At 44.8% G+C, this 22,410-nt stretch overlaps 1 protein-coding gene across 8 annotated transcripts in view; it reads right to left on the bottom strand.

Moving 5' to 3' along the window:
• PDLIM1 (PDZ and LIM domain 1) overlaps positions 1-21,835 on the bottom strand; it is a 426,157-nt gene extending 404,322 nt beyond the window's left edge. For 2 of the 8 annotated variants that reach the window (XM_085603520.1, XM_085603522.1), the window contains exon 1: positions 21,419-21,667. In XM_085603520.1, the coding sequence (XP_085459646.1) occupies positions 21,419-21,517 (99 nt within the window). In that variant the 5' untranslated portion in view covers positions 21,518-21,667. Of the gene's footprint in view, positions 1-21,418 lie in introns of all 8 variants that reach the window. The other 6 variants (XM_085603525.1, XM_085603519.1, XM_085603524.1 and 3 more) reach the window with 6 other exon arrangements.
• Between the last annotated feature and the right edge of the window lie 575 nt (positions 21,836-22,410).

The following is a 22,410-nucleotide window of genomic DNA, read 5'->3' as shown; positions in this document are numbered from 1 at the left end:
AGAACATGTGTGTTGTCTGCCATTGGCCCCGTTACACTAAAGACTTCTTGGGTAACAGAGGGACCTCAGGCAAAATACTGCAGCTGACATACTGGAGGCAATTGTTTGCATGGTAGGCACTTGTGATAAAATGCAGGCACTGGCATACTGGAGTTTATTATTGGAAAATGGGGCACAAATGGATAAATGCTGGCATGAGCATACGGGAGGGAACTCCTGGCATAGAGAACACTCATGGCAAAATGCTGATGCTCGCACACAGGACGTAATTCTTGGTATAGGAGAGGGCAACTGTGGCATTTGAGAGGGGGCAAACATGACAAAATAACGGCCTTACTATTATATATTTTATTTACATACAGGTCATCCATGGGATATGGGTGGCATTAAAGGTAAAATTCCGACACGGTCATATAGCATCTAATTTTGGCATGAGTAGGCACCCATGGCTTGTGGGTGAAATCATGAAAAAATGCTGACCCCGTCACAATGGAGATGATTTGAGACATATGGGGCACTCCAGCACATTTTGAAAACAATGGGGTCAAAAACTCCTGAGAAACATCAGGTTTTAATAGCGGAGGAAACCATGAAAGGGCCTGAATATTTAATGAGTGCCCTTTCAGAGACTAAGACTTTTAAGCACATTTATGTGAAAATTGTGCATTTACATGCATATTTGACCCCATTATTAAAAAACATTTCTTCATGGAGAGTCCCCCCTCAAATTCCTTCTAGAACAGATCTGGCTGACTCACTTCATTTGCTCGCTAACATTCAAGGCAAATGTTACGCCCCACCACTTTCAAACATCATGCCAGCACCCTAATTTAGGTGGTATATACAATGGCCATTTGTCTTTGTTGTGTTTCATTATTCATTTGCTTATTATAGAACTTCAGCTGTGTCAATTATTGTGATATTTTCAGGGCTAAGGTCACGTGAGATTACTTACACAAGGACTTTCTGGGTCAAAGGTCATATGATGCCACCTCTTGTGATCTCTTTAAGGACAAAGGGCGTGTGATGTCACTTATGCTACCCATGGTGAATCAACGACCTTGTCCAGAGGACTGGTCGGCCTGATAGGTTCGGACTGAATAAAATAAAATGTTGCCCTTAGATAACCTGTTGAGACTCATCATTGAACAGCAATGATTTTCTACTTGTTATGTGGTGGCTCTTTAAATTAGAAACCACTCTAGCAAACAAGCTTTGCCAAAGCCAATCGTTCTTGCTTTTAGTATGCACCCTCAGACCTATTGGCTTTGCACATGCTTGTTTGCTTTGTTATAGGTTTTAGTAAGTATACGGAAAATCATTCAAAGATGGCTCTTGCAGCTTGTGCACACATGCGGTCAGCCATCTTTGAAGGCTTTTGCCTTACAGCAATCATAGTTGTGAACTAATGTGTGCACATGCACCAGTGGCTATGTTTGAATGATTTTTATGAAAAGAGTACCATTCACAGATAGTGAGGAGACAGTGGGGGCAGGAAGGAATCTGATGAGTGACGGTGGTGAAACAAGAACAGAAAGCATAGAAGTAGCAGAAAGAAGGCGGCGTGAAGCAGAGAGAGAGGATGAAGTAGGGGAGAAATTAGTCCCACATAATGCAAAGATTCCCTGGAGGTGAAACGACACAGAAGCAGGTGATAGAACAAGGTAAGAAAGCCAATCATTTTGGGGTGATGTAAGGCTGTAGAGGAAGATCACAAAAAATAAAAGTTTAAAGTGCTATGGCCCAAAGTCCACTCGAAGTATATGTTAAAGTATTCAATACACGGTTGACGACAAACCGGCGCTCCATGTAGGGCTGCATATGGTGCCCTCTCCCCTTTCACTAGAGTCCTGAGGATGACCCACTCATAAGGAATTCAAGAACCTACATCATTTTGGGGGTCGAAACGTTAACACTTTATTCCTTGCCAGCATAACCAACAGTGATTGGTCTACTGTGTTAATCTTCTCAATCATGGCACACAATAATTTATGAAGAATGTTATGAAGCTTTTGGCCCAAGAATGAGTCACTGTTTAATGTAAACATGAATATGCGATTTGCACAATACGCTTTTCTTTTTGTACCCCTTTATCCTCACTCAAATCACCAAACTTCCCCAGATCTTTTTCCTTTTCCTTCTGGGCACTCGCTGTTTTTAAAGTATTCTATTACATCATTGATCTATAAAATAGTGCATGTACAGTGTGATTAAATAACACTGTTCCATCATTCACACAACGTGGTCATTTTTTATTTGTTTTCCAATTTCTGTATTGTTCCTAGCAGAGTGCAGCAGTGCTAGAGTTAGTACTGCAACTGCCTGTGCGGCGTCTGGTAGGGCAGTGTTCCAGGACTAGAAATACAACTTGCTGGGTTTCCAGTTGGAAATAAGCAGAAACTATGGGAACTAGCAACTGTAGGGTGGTTGGATGCAAAATTAACGACGTGATCCTGCATAGGGGACTTACATGCTGATATCTGTCGTTCTGTGTCAAACCTTCACTTGAGATGGAAAGATGGTCCATAATATCTGAAAACAAAGAATCCACTTTGACCATATATCATGTCTTTCTTTACTTTCCCAAACCCGGCAGGAAGCATACATAAAAGGACTTTCTGCAGCATGATTTGCTCCAGATCTCGCCTTTCCACTGGATCAAGTAAAAGATGGAGTGATGCACTGGCATCGGGCTGGTCATGTTGGGAAGAAGATCAATCTTCGCCAGTGGTTCAGTTTGTGAACCAAGGATGGTGTGGTTTTTTATTATTTGGTGGTTCTTAAGTGAGCTGTCTGCCCTAGGCCTTGGGCATTTTGCTGCAACCTTGTGGCTGACTGGGAAGAAGGACAACACTTGTGTCTACATCTATGATCTTGCAAAAAAACAGCTGACTATGCACAGTCTATCACTGCCTACTTATCCTCCTCTTAGCGAAGGCAGCCCAGGGGCACCATGCTCTTCGTGGCATGAGAGAGCGAATGAGACCTCTGTGAACAGCCTCTCCTGATGAAGTCCTCCTGTAACTGACTTGGATGTACGCTTTAGACATCTATACTACACCAGCCTGAACAGAAAGACTGGCAAATTGTCCACAACTCCGAAATACAGGACCCCCGTCAATATTCACCCCTTCATTTTCCTGCATCTTGGACCTTTACATGAGATGTAAAAAATTTCTTCACTAAAATGTTTCAGTTAATTATAATTCCAACTGACTACAGCATATCACTCACTACCCCAAAATGTTACTTCTCCCCACGCACAGGAGTACATTTCCAAGTCTACGCGAACATCACCATTTCTCTAGACCACTACACAAAGTATTAGAACAAAGCACATGCTCCTATGTCAGCTAGCACTCCAGAAACGTCATACATAAGTAAATGCCTAGAGTCAAAACAATAAGTAATTTGCCTATGCGATCCTTCGATTACTTAAAGCAACCTCTCTATCACAAGCATACCTTCTACAGCAATGAAAACAGAAATGACTGTTGGATCTCTGCTGTTAATAGATGAAAATATGTTTTGGGCTGTGGGAGGTTATATTAAATTATATAAATCATGTTGTATTCGTTGAAGTTCAAACTGGTTCACAATTCTAGGAAAATACATATTAGGGAGAACTAAAATGGTTTATCAGATGAAAACACACATGGAAAGAATCTCTAGGCCTCATTTTACATTTTCATTTTGAAGTTCTAGCATATTTACATACCATTCTTCTATTAAAGAAATCTAGCCGACATAGGTATTGCAAATGGCATAGAATTATGAACCCCAGTCAGTATGTAGATACTGAAAGCAGCGAAGGATTCTAAGAACCATTTACTTTCACTCATCCATATCTGCACTGTGGCAGACATTATTTTGTTTCCAGTTTTCTCTTAACTCACACACCCAATCCTTTCCTGTGTCCTCAAGGCGTTTTTACTTTGGTTTCTAGCTGTTCACTTCAGCCCTCTTGCATAAAAAGTATTCCTTGCATTTACTACCCTTTCTGTAAACAACCTCCTGTTATTCTTACTCCTGAGCCTTCCCAAGTCTAATCCAGTGACCCCTTGCTGCAGTCACTCCTTTGCTAGAATACACTTGCTCTCTCCACTGTTCTTTTACCACTTGAACATACAACTATCAAGCCGACTCCTTGCCAACTCAACTCGCAGACTTTATAAATGAAATGCCTTGAATGATCTACGATAGCCAGCCCACACCTTGCCCCATCTTGGTAGCCACCTTTGAGATATCACCGTACTTGGGCAGATGGAGGCTCAAGAACTGTACACAATATGTTAGAGAATGCATCAGCTTGCCAAGGACAAGGCCAGTTGCTGCATTCCCCTTAACAGGGACAACATTTTGGCAGCTACGTACATTAAGCCTACACGATTTTTTGACAGACGCCCAATATTTTGAGGAATTCAGAAGCAGGGTGCTCGATAGACAGTTTTTCTTGAGTGTCCGCACTTTGAGGGTATGCCTGAGCCTGAGATTAAGCTTTTTGCCTTCTTGACTGAAAGGCTGATCTGGAGGCATCAGCGATACAAGACAAGAAAGGTTGCCCAGAGCCCCACATTGTTGACGATTGTGAATCGTTCTTCAGATCAGAAAGAAACAGGCCACAGCTGCCTCACTCCTTTCAGCTCTGCCCAAAACCCATAGTTTTTTAAATTAAAAACTCCACTACATTACCAAATCATTCACTCGAGATGGATTGCTTAATCTATGGGAATGCTGTTCCTTCTTCGGCCTAAAAGAGCATGTTAGTTACAAACTATTAAGGCACACTACAAATGCAAAAGGCTAGCCAGCCAAAGATCTCTGATCACAAATTATGAGGTCACGATTTATGCATTGAGGATCTGTGGATCGGAATGAGATGTAACTTATTTTCATGGTAAATCTGCTAGTACAACACAGTTCTGAAATGATCTGCTTTGGCTTAGGGTCACGAAAGTGTGTGCGAAATGACTGGCAAGGCAAAATGTTTGGAATCCTACAAACTCTTATTTTTTCTAAATATTCCAAATACATTTGCATGACATTTTGGACTCTAGTGAAAAGACCACCACAATAACACATGGGGTTTGAGAAAGCAGAGTTTTTTTTAAAAAGGAAAATATTTTCCATCTGTTAAAAAAACAGAACAATAATGTTGAGCAAGTGCACAGATCTGCAAAAATCAGTCATGCTGACTGTCTGCTTTGTAATTCTAGTGGGGGGGGGGGGGATTATCCAGGCCCTAAAATCACCTAAGTCAAAGTTAAATCATTATCAGTCATGGTTGCCTACTTAGGGGGCGTGGCTTAATAAGCCACAATGGCAGACCATTCTTTAGCCTGTTTCCGCCCCAAGCCCACAGATCCACATTATCTTATCCCATCCTTTTCCATCGCTGTGGGTCTTTCCTGCTGTGTCTGCGGGAGACTCAGACATATGTCACTGTGGGCCCGTCAGAGCAGCTTACCTGGTCTGGAGGCCCAGCCGCAGGAAGACTTTTCTCCTCACCACCCCCTACTGCATCTAACCGAGCCTGCCTAGACCCAGTGTGGGCTTGTGATTGGTGGCATACATGCCCCACCAGCTGCATTAGCCTACCTGCAACTTGGTGGCCCTCTGGGGATGTGGAGGCTGCAGGCCCGAAATCTGTGGACTCCTAGCGCTGGGGACGTTCCCAGGGAGAGCAGCGGTGCTTCTGCCTGGGCTTGTTGCCTCTGCCCCTAGGTCAGTAGCTGCACAGGGCCTCAGGCCTACTTTGAGTGGCCACTCCTCCTTCCCTCTTCCCACGCCCCCATTTTTCTGAATTGTGCTTGCCTTCCTGGGCCATAAGCAGACTTGGAGTCGACAGCCTTAGTGTCCCCCTCTGCACCATCTGTCAATCAATGCATGAGCGCCTGGATTTGACTTGTGAAAGCGTGGGAGGTGGGGGTGTGGTGGCCGTGGACCCACTTGCATCCTGCCGTACATGGACTCCTGCAGCTGGAACATTCTTCAGGAGTGCCAAACTCTACTGAAAAGGCCTCACTCCTTCCCTCCAACGGTGACTTGGGCCTTAATTGTGCAGACCCAACAATGGTGTCACCCAAGGTCTTGGTCCCCTCAATGGCTACTCTACCGGCCCGCCCCATCTCATGGCTTATTTGGACACTTGTGCCCAGAGTGCCTCTGGTCATTTAAGGGGACTTGATGTCTGCAAGGCCATAAGAAAGCACAGTGTGCAGTACAAATTCTCCAAAAGCTGTACCAAGGGGCGACACAAGCCAACCCACTCTGAAGCCCCTTAACTTAAGAGTGTATCTCATGCCCAATTGTGTATTTGTATCAACTTCCTCTCCTCACATCTCTGCGACCATCCTGGGAGCCATACACTCCTCACACATGCCTATCAAAGCAAAGGTAGATGCATTGCTGTGGATGTTTCCTTCCTACGTGCAGACCACAAGAAACTAGCTGGGTGTATTTCTGAAGTGGAAACCACAGTAACAGAAGTCACCCCTTCTGTTCAACATCACCTGCATCAACTTTAGAAGCTTACAGGGTGCTTCCACTTCTTAGAGGGCAGAGCCGAAGATGCAGAGGGCAGTTTCAGGCAAAACAAACCCAAGGATTGCGGATTCTGGAGGTCACCAACCTAGTGTATTTAATAGAACAATGGCTTAAGTACTTCATGTCCTCTCATAAGCTCACCCCATTCTTTTCAGTGGACTGCCCCCGGCTGTCAACTTCCTTCGGGTGCCTCACTGAAACCCTTGGTGGCCCGACTTCTTCAATACCGTGACAGGTGATGAAGTGCATCAGATTGGATCGAAATCCAGGACACATTGACTTTGAGCACCATTGCAATTTACTTTTCCCAGACTACACTTTTGTTGACCAGCTTCCTGGTGGTCAAGAGAAGGCTTTTAGAGACAGTCCTTCAATACGCTCTTCTGTTTCCAACTAAACTCAAAACTGGGGCGCACAACAAAACTCACTTCTTTACCGACCTGGGGTGGCCTGGGAATGGGCGGAGCTCAATGAGCCTGCTTCCCACCAGGTGGCTCACCAACTGCGCTCGACCCCCTCTTCTAACTGCTGCAACCACTACCACCACTGGGGCCGGGTGGGATTGAGGTCCAACCCCCTTTAATCTTTGGCTCCTGTACCTGAGAAAGCTCATGCCAGCAGACACTAGGCTCTGGTGGTGACATCCACATTCCGTTGCCCTTTCCCACTGATCTAGTAAGCTCTCCTCATTTCCGAGCTAATTAATTTCCCCTCCAATCTCAGACCCTACACAAGCCCCATAATTTTTTGCATCAGCTCTAATGTCCTTGGGACGAATGTTACTTGGCTGGTATCTTGTTTCTACTATTCTAGGTAACGTTACTGCGACCACCTCCCCTCTCTTTTTCGAAGTCCTAGGCACCAGTCATTCTATATCTCATCAGCCTACTAAATTTCAGCCCCCTCTCCGACTGGTAAGCCATTGGCACCTGGAAGATGTCTGGCATCATCACAATCCAGAGCTTCATTTATACTCCTTTCATTCCCCCAACCCAATAACCTCTATGTTTAATTAGACTGCATAGTGTTATTTTTGTCTCTTTATATGGCCTTCTCCCATTCTGACAAACTCTGCAGGCATCTCTCTGATCACAGCCCTCAGTTCACTATTCTCCACTGGGGTAGATAATCTCCACCATCCCTATTTGGCACTGATAATGCCTTCTCCAGTAGTTATAAGAGATCACAGCATTCGTGAGGTGACCACTACACGTAAGCAGCTGGCGATTCCTTGTCTCATGAACACCAGTGCACCTCCGAACCAACGTACAGAGAATTCCTTAATGAATCCCAAACAACTGTAGCTACACTGTCTCAGAAGTTGAAAACAACTGTAGCTAAACTGTCTCAGAAGTTGTGCCGCTTTGACTATTTACAATATGCAGCTCGTACTAAGCTGATGGGGTCAGAACAGGAAACATCTTCGCCTGGCTCTCTATTTGTGATTCCTCCCAAACACCATTACTGAACGCTGTGACCCCTTTAGCCCTCTCGTGCACTTTCAACAGGAGACTCTACATTTTTTTGCCATTTTTACGAAACTATCTATGCTGAAACGCCTCACGATGCCTCTTCTAAAATTGCAGGCTTATTAGCTGATCTCCCTCGCATCACCCAACAAGACACAGGAATTAGAGGCCCTTATTACCTCACAAATATTAAATGTAGAAACTCGAATGTCGTTGCTGGTAAAATACCAGGGATTGACACCTTATCTATGGACATTTGTCAGGCCTTTGTGGATCTTCTGGCTCCAAAGCTCGATGAGCTCTATGCATTCACTCTTGAAGAGGATCACCTCCCATTATATCAAAGGAAGGCCATCCTTGTTCCCCTGCTGAAGCGAGGATGTCCTGCTAATAATCCTTTCATTTTAAAACCTATTGCCATTCTAAATTCAGACTGTAAGATTTTTGGAGAAATTCTCACCTCACGTATCCTCTCTCTCCTACTCAATCACATTTACCGCGCTCAGAATGGTTTCATCCCCCACTGAAACACTTCTCTGACCTGTAGGTGCCTCTATAGGAGGTAGAGGCTGCTCTCCTTTCGTTTGCGTGGTGTGTGGGTTTCAGCCTACATCTCAAAATAGCCTTCAACATTTTTGTGGGAATATTAATTCAAAGTTCTTAGAAAATTTGGATTTGTCTCCACTATATCAGTTTAATACAAACTTTATACTCTAACCCCACTGGTCGCATCAGATTGGGCAAGCCCATCTCTGCCTTATTCAAAGTCATACAGAGAACACACCAGGGCTGCCCTCCCTCCTTTTTTGCCCTTGTGATGGAGGCACAGGTGGTCAAACTCTGAGCATCGAGCTTGTCTTGGAGAATCTGACTGCCAGATGGAGTTTAATCAGTATTACTATATAATATCATACAATGGTAGTTGTGGTCTCGACAGTTGCACATCAGTTTCTACAATTTATATATTTCTTTGATTTAAATTCTGAAAATTACGGTGCTAAATTGGATAGGTCTTTTAAAAAAAATATATATTGTCTCACAGGGAGAAAAAGACATAAGAAACATATGCATCAATTACATTTAAAAAAAGAAGACATCAAATTGGCATATTTTCTATATGATTTGGTGTTTTTAATCCACAGGTTTTCAAGAAAATGCATAGAGTTTTCAAACAAAACAGTGCATAAGATGTTAAAGATAGGTCACAGTGGGCGGGGCGTGGTTTGGACGCCGGAGAAGATGGCGGCTTAGAGCGACGCTCCTCCCGTGGTAGGGAATTACGGTGTGATTTGGGAGTCAATACCTAACAATTAGGTGGCAGGAACGATGATTTCATTGATCGGAGGTTGAGCCCTACCTCTGGGTCGGTGAGGTGATCCTGACGGCAAGTTTGAGCATAGCGGCCTGGAGACCGAGCGAGAGCGGTGTGCGGCAGCTGAAGCCTGCCGGTCCCCGGACGGGAACTGTCGCTGCCGCTACCTCACTGGAGGAGATCGGAAGGGGCACGTTGCCACCACATGAACAGCACATGAACAGTGAGTGGATATGAGTGCACATGGACCATTCCTGACTCGCCAGGATGCCGAGATGTGTGGAGTGTGTAAGATGGCGGATGTGGAGGTGCTCTGAGGTGCTCTGAGAGTTACGGTATGTCCCGAAGCGAGGCGAGGAAGTGAGGGCAGTCGAGGAGAAGATTATTGCTAGGTGTTTGCAATGGATAATATTTTATAACACCCAAACATGTTGAACGAGGCCAATAAACAGCGAGGTATGGAGAGGCAAGATGGCGGCTGCATGAATCTCCGTAGCCCTCGTGTGTGATCGAGACGCAAGAGTTGTCACTGGAACGCTAGAGGGGCGGCATACCCCGCGAATAAAGCTGTATGACTACGGGGAATCTGGATGCGGCACAGGGGACGCATATTGCAGGCAGAAGTGATGTAAGCGAGTGAAAACGGTGTTGGTGCACAGGATTACTCCCCTGCTCCGTGCGAAAATGGCGGCTGTGTCGGCGGCTGTGTCGGCGGCTGGTGAGGCGATTGAGGCCCTTCTCGAACCACTGCAGTAAGCAATTTGGTGATTCCCATTCACAGAGGGAAACGTGTGGTGCGCATAATATGCCCAGGTTTGACGGCAAGATATACTGCAAGAAGGATTGTTGGCGACGTAGGTGTCGTGGCTTTTCCCATGTGTGTGTGAGCACCAGCATTACGTGGCTGAACTGGGAGATATGGAAGACATGAGGGGTCTGGAGATCTGAGCAAGTTGAAGGTCTGGGAATCTGAGAGAACTGGAGATCGGAGAGTGCTGAGAAAGCTGAGAGAGGCTGTAGTACCAAGTTCGTGACACGTGGGAGTTGTACAGCGGGACAGCGGTACAGTTCATGGAATACGAGAAGATTGCCGAGTATGCCTGGGTAGCCCGACCTGCTTGAATCAGCTGAGTGATTAGGTCAACTACCAGTAGTGGGGGAGCTAGGAGGAGCACGGATGACGGAGCAGAATGAGGGTGATGAAGTAGGTGCTCAACGGCATGCTGTCAGCAAGTGATCGCCAGTGGCACAAGTGAGCCCAAGTGATCCCAAGTGTGGTTCTGAGGTGCACTCTGCAGTTTTAAGTCGCTGACTACGCCACTGGCAGCGGTGGGGAGGTTTCCGGTGGAAGCGCTCTTGCTGTGGTAATATCTTGTCCGTCTACGTACATTGTGTCTGGAGTCCTAGCTACATCTATTTGGGCCTGCTTAGAATCATCAGGCTCAGCAACCGTATCAAGTGACTTCCAACAGTGAGTACAAAATGGGGGACAAAGACACAAAGAACCTGAAAAGACTTAAGGCTGAACCGCCTGCTCCAATCTCACCCATCAAGGGTAAAAAGGATGTGACCGACACAATGGAAATAATACTGAACAAACTGGAAGAGGTGAAGGAGATTGCAAGGTCCACAAAGGAAGAAATTGTAGCTACCCATAAAGACATCAGAGACACTAATGCCAGACTTTCGGAATCAGAGTCGAGAATCAGCCGACTGGAAGACTCAGAGACCAAAACCTGTAGCTCTCTTAAACACCTACACATCTCCACAGAGTTGATGTCAAGGAAGCTGTCGGAGTTGGAGGACAGAAATCGAAGAGGGAATTTACGCATTTTTGGGATACCGGAGGGATCAGAAGAGGCGTACGAGTCCTGTGTACCATTTCTGGAGGCGTGGTTCTCACAGGCAACCAACCTTAACTTCCATCACCCGTTGGAATTTGATAGAGCTCATAGGGTTCCAGGCAGGATCCTGACGGGTCAAAAAGGTCTGCGTCCTATTGTGTGTAAGCCGTTACGCTACCAACATGTGGATCAAATACTGTCCTTTGTACGCAAAAACAACCATGTTCTATGGAAATCAAATAAGGTCTACATATCACAGGACTATAGCAAAGAAACTGTAGACACGAGGAAGGCATTTCTGGCGTTGCGTCCGAAGTTAAAGTCGTTGGGCCACCAATTTGGATTTGTAGGTCCTGCAAGGTTCCGTATCTTCGTTAAAGGCACTCCACAGATTTACACAGATCCGCTAAAGCTCAAGCGATTTCTGGAGGGAGGCGAGGATTTGCTTATGGATACTTCGCCGCTGGCATCTACTTCAACCACTAAATAGGACCAGATCGGATCTCTGCCTGCTATGCAACAGTTCCTTTTTGTATCTCCTGTGGGAACATACTCATAGATACGGATATTCTGCTGCATGGTCATAATGTGGGGTTATGTTGAGCTATGCTCAGGAGGAAGGGGAATATACTTGTTCTACTCCGAGTTGCTCTTAAGCGCTCATATGCACTTTCAGTCTTGTTCGAATGCTTATCATTAACTGGTCTCCTGGGTGCACTGGTGGGCTCTAGTCCATCTAGAATTATGAAGGCGCGCCCGATGTCCTGATACTGTGAGGATCTTGTTTAACACCGGTCTAAGTGACTTGGGGCGGAGGGGGGGCCTGTTAGGTGATGTTTTCTTGGACTGGGGGATATGAGGTTACTGTGGCTACTGTGGTTACAAAGCAGAGATAGTAGAGATCCCCGTCGGGGACGAATCGCTCTATGTATGCATTTTTCAGTTGTTACTTAAAACAGTATTACTATTTCATGGATACACCAGTTATGGGAAGTTTTGTTTGTTCGGTTGACTCCCGAATTATTATCAGAATAGATACGACTTGAGCCAGGGGCGGGACACTGTCTTTTCCGTGTCACCATGTCTACTAACATATCTCGGGGAGGGGGGGAGGTTTGGAGATAGAGGAGAGGGTGGGGGGAGGGGGTAAGGGGTTCATGTGTGTTGTTAGTGTTAATTTCTTTTTGTGTGGTTTATGTTGTCCTGATCCAATGTATACCAAGGCCGACACCACTTTACCGCCAATGCCTTTGCCAATGCCAATTCCAATGCCTATACCAATGTCAGTACCAATGCCAGTACCAATGCCGGAGCTATTTACCAGGCCCACACTCATTCCGTTGCCAATGCCTATTCCGACTGTACTGTCATGATCCTGATAGTGTTTATGTCAAGTCCCAATGTTCACCAGGTCTAACATCATTCTCCTGTCAATGCCTATGCCGATTGTACATTTACCTTCATGCCAGTGCTGTGAGAATTGGGGGGTTCGGGGAGAGAATGAAGGAGGTCCAAGTAAATACATTTAAGTGTAATCTATTAACAATTCACCATGTTAGCTATCGATTGGAAATGTCATTGTCCACAATTGACACTCCTATAGGCGTAACAAGAGTGAATAGCTTGAAAATACTCTCTCTCAACGTCAAGGGCCTCAATCAGCCAGTTAAACGTCTGAAGGTCCTGGATTATTTACGTAGGCAAAGAGGTGATATTGTATTGTTGCAGGAATCTAAACTTGAGGCTTCGCAATTTCATACTCTCAGGAATAAATTCTTTGTTGAGGTTGCAGGGTCAGAGGCGATAGGAAAGAAAAATGGGGTCCTGACATTGATTGCAAAAAAATCTAACGTAGATTTGCTCTCCTCCACCTCTGACTCCAAGGGGCGGTGGGTTACGACCAAGCTGACTAAAGATGACACTGAATTCTATGTGACGAATGTCTATGCTCCTAATACGGTAAACAACCTTTACAACAAAACTTTTACAACGCGATGCCATTACATCGCGGTCTTTAAAACGCAAGTCGTTACAACGACTTGCGCTAGATGGCGCTCTAGGACAAGGAATAGTATAATTTACTATCCAACACCTTCCCTACTGTACGTAGACTGGAGTTGGAATAGTAAATTATACTACTCCTAAGTCCAGCGCCCTCAAACGCAAGTCGTTGTAACGACTTGCGTTGTAAAAACCGCGTTGTAATGTACCGCGATGTAAATGTATGCGTTGTAACGTCATACATCCTCCTAATACATGTGACCTAACTTTTTGGTCAGATTTGGCCAAGCAACTAGAGACTATCCCTGATTCAGCCATACACATTCTGGCAGGGGACTTTAATTTACCATTTGATCCAGTATTGGACAGGGATTCCAGATGCTCCTTTCGAAGCAATAGATCTCATAAGGCCTTCACTAATCTATGTACTCGATTCCATTTGGTAGACACATGGAGGTTGCAGAACCCTGATGGGAGGGATTATACCTTTTATTCTTCTCCACATGATTCATTCTCCAGGATTGACTATTTATTTATAACAAAGAATGGCATTCCCAGAATGGAAGGAACATCCATAGAACCTAGGGTTTTGTCCGATCACTCATGTATTTCCCTATCCATCTCCAACGTCAAATCTTCTACTCAACAATCAATCTGGAGGTTTAATGAGGAGGTCCTCGAAAAAGAACAGCATAGGGTAGCGATCGAGACCGCGATTAGAGAATACTTAGAACATAACGGTAGGGGAGACACTACTGATTTGATTCGTTGGGAGCCGCTCAAGAGTACGATAAGAGGGGTCGTTATTAAAATAAAATCTGCCATAAACAAGGACCACAATAAAACTCTGGAGACTGTAGAGGAAGAAATTGCCGCGCTAGAGAAGAAACACTTGTCTGATAGGAAGGAAGAAACACTGAATAAACTAGCAAATAAGAAGTATAAATTTAACAAAATAGTAAGTGAAAGAGCGGGTATTTGGTTAACTAGGAGGAAACAATTCAAACTCTGTGCATCCAACAAGGCAGGGAAGAGCCTCGCTGCATACCTCAAATTTAAAATACAGAAAAATACGATAAATTCCATCAAAGATCAAGGGGGAACAACACACTCAGATCCGGTCAAGATAGCGGAGGTTTTCAAACAATTTTATGAGCAACATGATGCCAAGAATACAGAGGTAGTCGAATCCAAAATTGAAGATTATTTGGATGAGTGCAAACTTCCCTCCCTCTCCACTATGGATCGGGATGACCTTAACGGTCCCATCACGCTTCAGGAAGTCGAGATGGTCATTAAGTCGTTAAAATGCGGTAAGGCACCCGGACCGGACGGGTTCACTGCTCGATTCTATAAGGGGTTTTCCTCACTTATATTGCAACCACTCTTACACTTATTCTAAGAAATCAGTACTATAGGGGAGGTGAAAGGTACGCTATCGGAAGCCATCATTGCGGTACTACCAAAAGAAGGGAAAGATCCAGCGCTGCCAAAGAATTATAGGCCTATCACACTCATTAATCTTGACTGTAAGCTCCTAGCCATGATTCTGGCTAACCGACTCCAAAAGGTCCTGCCCAAATTGATACATGCTTCACAGGCGGGTTTTTTGAAGAATAGACTGTCCAGTGATAATACCAGAATATTGGCGCATGTACTCAAAAGAGCAAAACTGTTACCTACCCCTACTGTCGCAATCACACTTGACGCCGAAAAGGCATTTGATAGAGTCGACTGGAACTATTTGAATGCAGTCCTAAATAAGTTCAACCTGGGTCAATTTTTTACAAAGACGGTGATGTCTCTATATTCTTGTCCCTCTGCGAGAGTTAGAGCTGGCGGCTCATTTTCCTCCGCATTTCAATTGCACCAAGGAACCAGACAGGGATGTCCTCTCTCACCCTCACTGTTTCTACTGGCCATTGAGCCATTTCTCTATCACTTGAGAACTAACGAGGGTATTGCTGGAATCCCATTTGAAGACTGTATAATAAAGCTGACCGCATATGCGGATGATGTCTTAATAGTATCAGAACGTGCGGAAGAAGCTATACCGGCCCTCATTTCTACCATTAACGATTTCTCCAGGGTGTCGGGATACAAGTTGAATAAAGATAAAACAGAGGTTAAACTGTTGAATAATTTGGGTAATAGGGAGATTATGGGGGACTCTGGCTTGAAGTGGCAACCAGGCTGCTTTAAATATTTGGGGCTGGAATTTGATAAAGATCTCATCACAACTTTGGGGGTTAACGAAAGCTTGACTCTGAAGAAAATATCTAAATTACTAGAGGGATGGTCCCCGAAATTCCTTTCATGGTGGGGCAGGGCGGAAACTTTAAAGATGATGGTGACCCCATTGGTAAATTATCTGGCGAGTATGTTGCCAATGACATTCTCGGAGACCTTCTTGACAAAGGTGGATGGGCTATTTGGTGGGTTCCTGTGGCAGGGGAAGAAACCCAGGATATCTATGAAGAAGTTACAGCTATCAAACGGTAAAGGAGGCTTGGGTCTCCCTAGCTTCAGGAACTATCAGACGGCCTTTCTATGTAAGCAGGTGGCACAGTGGTTGAATGAGAACGCGGATTACACTCCGCTGTGGATTGAGATTGAAAAATCTCTGATTGGTAATGCCCCTTTAATGGCATTACTCTCAATGGATCTATCCCACCTCCCCCACTCCAAATACATCCTACTAAACACTAGAAGAGCACTTCTGAGACTAGATCAAACTCATAAAGTTCGTTTGCTGTGGAGAAAGTGTACTATGGTATCTTTATGGTATAATCCATCACTTAAAATGGAAGGGAAACCTCTGCAGTGGAGGGGTTGGTCTACGAAAGGCATTAACCTGGTGAATGACTTATTTGAGGGAGGGCATCCATTGCCGTTCTCCTCGCTTCAGGCCAGCCACAATCTGTCACCAATGGATTTCTATGACTTTCTGAAACTCAAGGCCATTCTGTCTACTCGCTCCTTCAACTCGAGTGATCCCTGGCTTAAGACTCAGGTTCCACGACTCCTGAAGTCGGGTCACTTTGTCTCCAAAATTTATAAGTTGCTTCTCCCTACCCCGAGGAAGGCGCACAAGAAAAATGAATCCAAGTGGGAATCTGAACCTAACTCTACCGGTTTAGTATTTGATACATGCTGCTGCCCTAACGAATAAGATCTCCCCAATTCTAACCCAAACCAAATACATGCTCATTAATAGGACATACTGGACGCCAGAAAAACTACACAGACTCCATCTGAGGGATAGCCCCCTATGTTGGAACTGTGAGTCAGCGGTGGGAGACTTAGCTCATATGCTCTTTGGTTGTTCTGCGCTGGGACCATTCTGGGCAAAAGTGTTTGATTGCATAGATCATATTTTCAAGGTCAATTCTAAAAGAGAGTTTGTCTATGTTCTATTGGGGGTGCTGGATCAGGAGCTTCGTAATGACAATGATCGTCAGTTGTTAGATATTTTGCTTACTCTGGCCTGCAAGGTGGTACTATGTAAATGGAAAAGCGCCTCCGAGGTCTCATTCAGGGTTTGGCAGGAATGGCTCTCGTTTCTAAGAGGAGCTGACAACCCAACGCTGCACTCTTCCCCGTGGCGCGCCCCCCATAGGAAGCTCTGGAAATCCCTGGATAGATCTTCGTTCTCATTTGACCCGCCCTGATCGGAAGAGGCGGAATTATGGCTGATAGGCTATAGAGTAAGGGGCGTGGCGGATTCGGAAAGGCAACACACTTGAAATAAGGCATTGGCAGTCATAGTGCTCACTCATCATAGCGCACTCGGTGTTTGGGGCTGAACTTGGTTACAGGACATATTTTAGTTTAATTTAATTTCACTTCATCTGTCATTTGTTATAAGTTCACCCATGTTATTTGGATGTAGGGTCAGAATTATAGTCCTGACTTACGGATTTTATTACTATGTGAATGAGGAATACGACTCCATGTATGTACTATGGGTCTGTTTGCTCGGGGATTGTACATGTCATTCACTGTCATTTATTGTATGTTTTGTCTTTTTTCCATTTCTTTCTCAATAAAAAAGATTTGAAATAAATAAAAAAGATAGGTCACAGTGAGACAATATATTTTTTTTAAAAAGACTTATCAAATTTGGTTCCTCAATAGGCCATTTTTGTAGTAAATCAGTATTACTATATGCTGATAACTTTCTCCTTTATTTAGAAGATTGCCGTGCTCCTGCTGCCGATATACCACAATTGCTTGCGGACTTTGCTGCAGCGTCTATTGTTTGAGTTAACTAGCCCAAATCATGCACATTCCCACTGTTCCCCAATATTCCATTCACTCATCATGACCTATACGGCGACCCATTACGTTGGGAAAGCACAACATTTAGCTATCTGGGTATTTAGTGTATACCACTCCGATCAGGACCTCCTAGAGATTAACTTGTCTATACCACTTCGATCAGGACATCCTAGAGATTAGCTTGTCTAGGGCAGTGTTGATGGGGAAATACTGGCACCCTCCCAGGAGCAAATGAATGAAACTCACCAGAAATAGCAGGTTTGCTCAGAAACAGAGTGCAATTTATTTATTGGTACCAAAAGCATGCATCATTGCTAATTAGCAAGAAAGAAGTCAAATCTGCCACCTTAGGGGCTCTAAGACTGCTTCTTCCCAGAGTGGCTGGTTTCTGGGTGCTATATAGTTTAGTAATGCCATGTCAGCGAAACTAGAATAAGGCACTAAGCCTAATATGTCTAACATGGATGTGCAATGTCTGCACCATGCAAATTATAAACAGCAGATATGGGCAGACCAGAAAGGCTGGCTCAGCACTGTGTAAACAACTTGCACAACCAGATTAGGAAATATCATGTAGTCAGGACAGGCAAAGTGACCTCTAAGGGGGTACAGAATAGCTTGTTGAAGCTTGTCCGGTCAAGGTCAGATAGGAAGCCCTTTGGGTCTCCAGGCCTCATGTTAATGTGATATATCTAAGCATGATATCTTTTGAAGTGCATACACATGAATTTACATGGATATTCATATATATTTTGCAACAATCCTCCCAGTTGGATAGACCTATCCAACATTAGTGTAAAACCAAAAAATATATATGTATATATGAAGGAAACATTAGTTACATATCTTTGGGTGGCATTACACAGTGTTTGCATAAAATGCATATATTGTCACATTGATACATCCTGATTGCACAACCAGATTAAGAAATATCATGTAGTCAGGGCAGGCAAACTGACCTCTAAGGGGGTACAGAATAGATTGTTGAAGCTTGCCCAATCAAGGTCAGATAGGAAGCCCTTTGGAGCTCCAGGCCTCATGTTAATGTGATATATCTAAGCATGATATCTTTTGAAGTGCAAACACATGAATTTATATGGCTATTCATATATATTTCGCAACAAGTGTCATCCATCTTTTACCAGATTGAATTTTGGAAAACTCTTCCCCTTGTGCCCATTGGACGCATACTGCTGTTGAAAATGTTGGTCCTTCCCCAACCGCTTTATTACGTTTCCAATCTTCCGCTAGCCTTGCCCCCTTCCTTGTTTAGGGACATGAATTAACTCCTTGGCGAACTGATCTGGGGTGTGGACAGACAGAAGGTGGCTCTTGCAAAATGTTGTCACCTAACCAATGAGGGTGGTTTTAGTGCTCCACATCTAAAGATCTACTGTCTCGCTGCCCAAGTTCAATGTTTGAGGAGGTGGCTTTCCGCCTCTCCCTTGAAGAGATATCTACTTGTTCACCACTGCTGAAATACAAAAACCTGAACATAAATGATTACTCTCGGATCCCCGGCGATCCCATTTCCAGCCTTGTCTTCTCAGACTGCGCTGTACTGTTACTTGCATGCTTTGCACCCGACTAAGAAACTCACCCCATATGCACTGCCAATTTCTATGCTGGGTCTCCCTACACCAACCGGTCCACTTACCATGACCTCTCTTACTCACTGGCACAAGTCTAACCTCCCGACAGTGGGTGACCTATATGGTGAGGAACATTTGCTCCTCTTTACAGAGCTCATAGACACAAGCTACGTCTGGGCCAATTCTTACTCTGCAATACTTTCCATTGTGCCCTGCAGCGGCTTTGACACATCTCAGATTCCATCCGTGAACCTCACTCATTCATCCAAGTGTTATATACCATGGGTCTAGAACTCATGGTACATCTCATGGTTCTAAAGAACTTTTCTCCCCTTGGCAGCTCTATGTTAGGTCGCCTTAGAGCGAGGTGGAAGGATGAGGCAGGTAGAGTCTTTCATAATAAGGAATGGTCTTTCACTCTAGAGGTCTCCCAGTTTATATCTAGAAATGCCAAGCTTAAATTAATACAGTACTTTTTACTTCACATAGCCTAACTAACTGCGCTCGATATGCATAAATACTTTCCGCAGGCGGCATCTTTGTATCCCAGACGTTCAACCAAAAATGCTGGCCTCATGCGCATGCTATGGAGCTGCCCCCTCCACAACCTCTTCTGGACTTACAGCACAAAACCTGCTTACATCCATCATATGCAAACTTATCACCTTGGATTGGCCTTCCATACCACTGGGCATGTACAAGACGTCCAAAAAAGACCGGTCCAGTTCCAGTTTAGTCAATTTTGTGCTCTTTCTGGCAAAACAAGCGATAACTCTACAATCGAAGTCAGATTTTACCTCTTTCACCACATCTTGGTTCCAAAGTCTCTCAAAATGGGCCAAATGTAGGGTGCTCTGCATTGAGGAGAAAACCTCCATAAACACCTTTTGGCAGCAACTTGGGACTCATTGAGCATCTGAAAAGGATGGTTGGCAAAATCCTCCCACCTTGATTTTTCACCGATCCCACTGACACTCTTGAAACACTGATCCTCACCAATCAGTCGAATCATCACAAATCAAGCCATTAGTTGCCGCCACTCCACTTTCTAGGCATTTTCTACCATTACCCTTTCCATGCCCTTCATTCTCCCTCCCACCAGTCTGTTATTGTACCTTCCATTCCCTTACCTTCTCTCCTCCCAGTTACCATCCCAGTTTTCAAAATGGTTATAATGATTAACATGTATTATTATGTCTCAAATTGTACACGTGCAAACATATTACGACGGTTGAGGCGCATCATCATTTAGAATCCAACATCTTTCAATATTCTAACGAGATTCTAAGGTTAACACTACCCACTTCTAAAGCATACTATATGAATGCTTATATGTGCCTCGGTTTAATGTGAGAATGTCCACCGTTATATCGCTTTGAAGAAGCCTACATAATCAAATAAAGCTTGTTTAAGAAGGAAAAAATAGCTGCCAAAGTATGAATCGTGGTTTATCCATTGGCAGACACTCTCTCTCTGGGTGTCTGACTGGTCTCATAATTTCACCATCGGAAGGTTTAAACAAAGAAGAAACTTAGCAGTATTGAATTTCTATGATATATAATAGGTAAAAATAAAAAAAACGGGTACACTCCGGCACTGTAAGCTATACCCCTGCTAGTATTAAACTTACCACTTGGTTATTGGTCTTCTTTCCCTTAGAAGAAAAAAAAATGTGTGCCCATAATCCAAAACCTCAAACCTCTGACGAAAGAATTGCCTTTATAAGAGAAAAACAGGGTGTGCATAAGTCTATAAGATCCTACGCTAGCGGTTTATATAAAGAACTTTAGCTTTTTCTGTAAGATAACTGACATTACTAAATAAAAGCACCCTACACACCATGAATCGCACACCATCCAGTCCATGACAAGAGAATTTTAGCTTTTAAGTTAAAGAGAAGGCTGCCCTGCTGAAGTCGCGTCGCGGGGTCTACACTCATATTTAGCGGGAATCCCGGGTACGCGTTCGGGAGTCAAAGGGGTGGGAAAGCCTCCTGTTTCCGGTAAACACCAGCTCACTGGAGCAGGGCAGATGATAGGTGTGGCGACTGACCACTCCCAAGCAGCATTTACAGCCACTGCCAGACCGTCAAGGAGTAGGACGCAACACTTGGACCTCAGCAACGAGGTCCTAGAGAGGTGGCAGGAGGTGGTGGTATTCCAGCTCGTCTTGGCACCCCCCTCGCTCGCACACTTTAGGCGGACAGTTTGAATATTTTGAAGCACCCGACGGCAGAAGACTTGCCGTGGGAAGCGAACTCAGCCTATGTTTTCTGAAGTCGGAAACGAGAGGAGGGCCTGCAAAGCAGAGATAAGAATGGACGCCGGGAGCAATGCACGCGCGCCTGGGAAAACGGGTGTACTGAGCACTTACCCTGGAGATGGTGAGAGGCTGGTCAAAGTCCTTCCCACCGACGAGCCTGAAGCCCCAGGGTCCGGGGCCCTCGATAACGATACGGATCATGCCGGACATGCTGCCGGTGTGCGCGTCCGGGAGGTAGGGCGCTAGGGGCTGGTCCTACGCGATCTCCCCGCAGCTGCAGAAGGGAATGCCAGGGTGAGCTTAAACAATCACGGAGTCCTGCGCACTCCTCCCCTGCCGCTAGGAGGGAGGGAGGAAGGAACACCCACAACCCGTTGCCAGAAGCCGCACGGCTAAACCGGGAGAGCCCGGGGCGAAATAGGGAGGAGACAACGCCCCCAGAGCCCGCACGGATAACCTGTGGGCTGGAAATCCGCGCCTCTCAGGAATGTAGCTCTGCCCTGCCCTGTCACTGCCGCTTCCTTGTATGGAAAAGCACTTCAAACGCGGGGACTCCAAACGCATATTGCTCCTCTCAGCTGAGCCTGGACAGCCTTAGTGCTACAGAATACCTCCCCCCGCCATAACAAAAAATCAGAAGCCCTCGTTTGAAATTCCACTCATACCGCCGATTTCTACTTTAGCAGGAGCTGTGTCTGTTTCCGGAAATAAATGTCATTGTTTGCTCTAGAGAAGGCGATTGCACACCCCTGATCTAGACCTATTTATAAAGTCTTCACTGCACCTTTCCAACGCGTTTTTATGAAAATACATTGTTTTTATATAGTGCATGGTAAAACACTTATTTAGATTCAAAGAACTTTAAATACCAGTAGTAAAGTGTTATATTGTCCAATTTAATAATGCTAAATTTACCAATCTCGGAGGAATCGAAGGTTAAGTCTACCTGGCTTGTTTTCGAACTCGTGATCTACAACTCCTGCGTGCTTAAGCAGAGAACATTAAACTCAGTGAGCCAAATTAATATTCGAGTTCGCCTCAGAAAACTCCTCATTTAATGAGTTGTAAATCTTAATTCCAAGACAAACTCTTGAGCAGAAGCA

The sequence above is a fragment of the Triturus cristatus genome, chromosome 1_2 (genome assembly GCF_964204655.1).
Source record: "Triturus cristatus chromosome 1_2, aTriCri1.1, whole genome shotgun sequence".
Taxonomy (NCBI): domain Eukaryota; kingdom Metazoa; phylum Chordata; class Amphibia; order Caudata; family Salamandridae; genus Triturus; species Triturus cristatus.
Note: the sequence above shows the minus strand (reverse complement) of the source record. Positions and strands in the feature narration are given on the sequence as shown.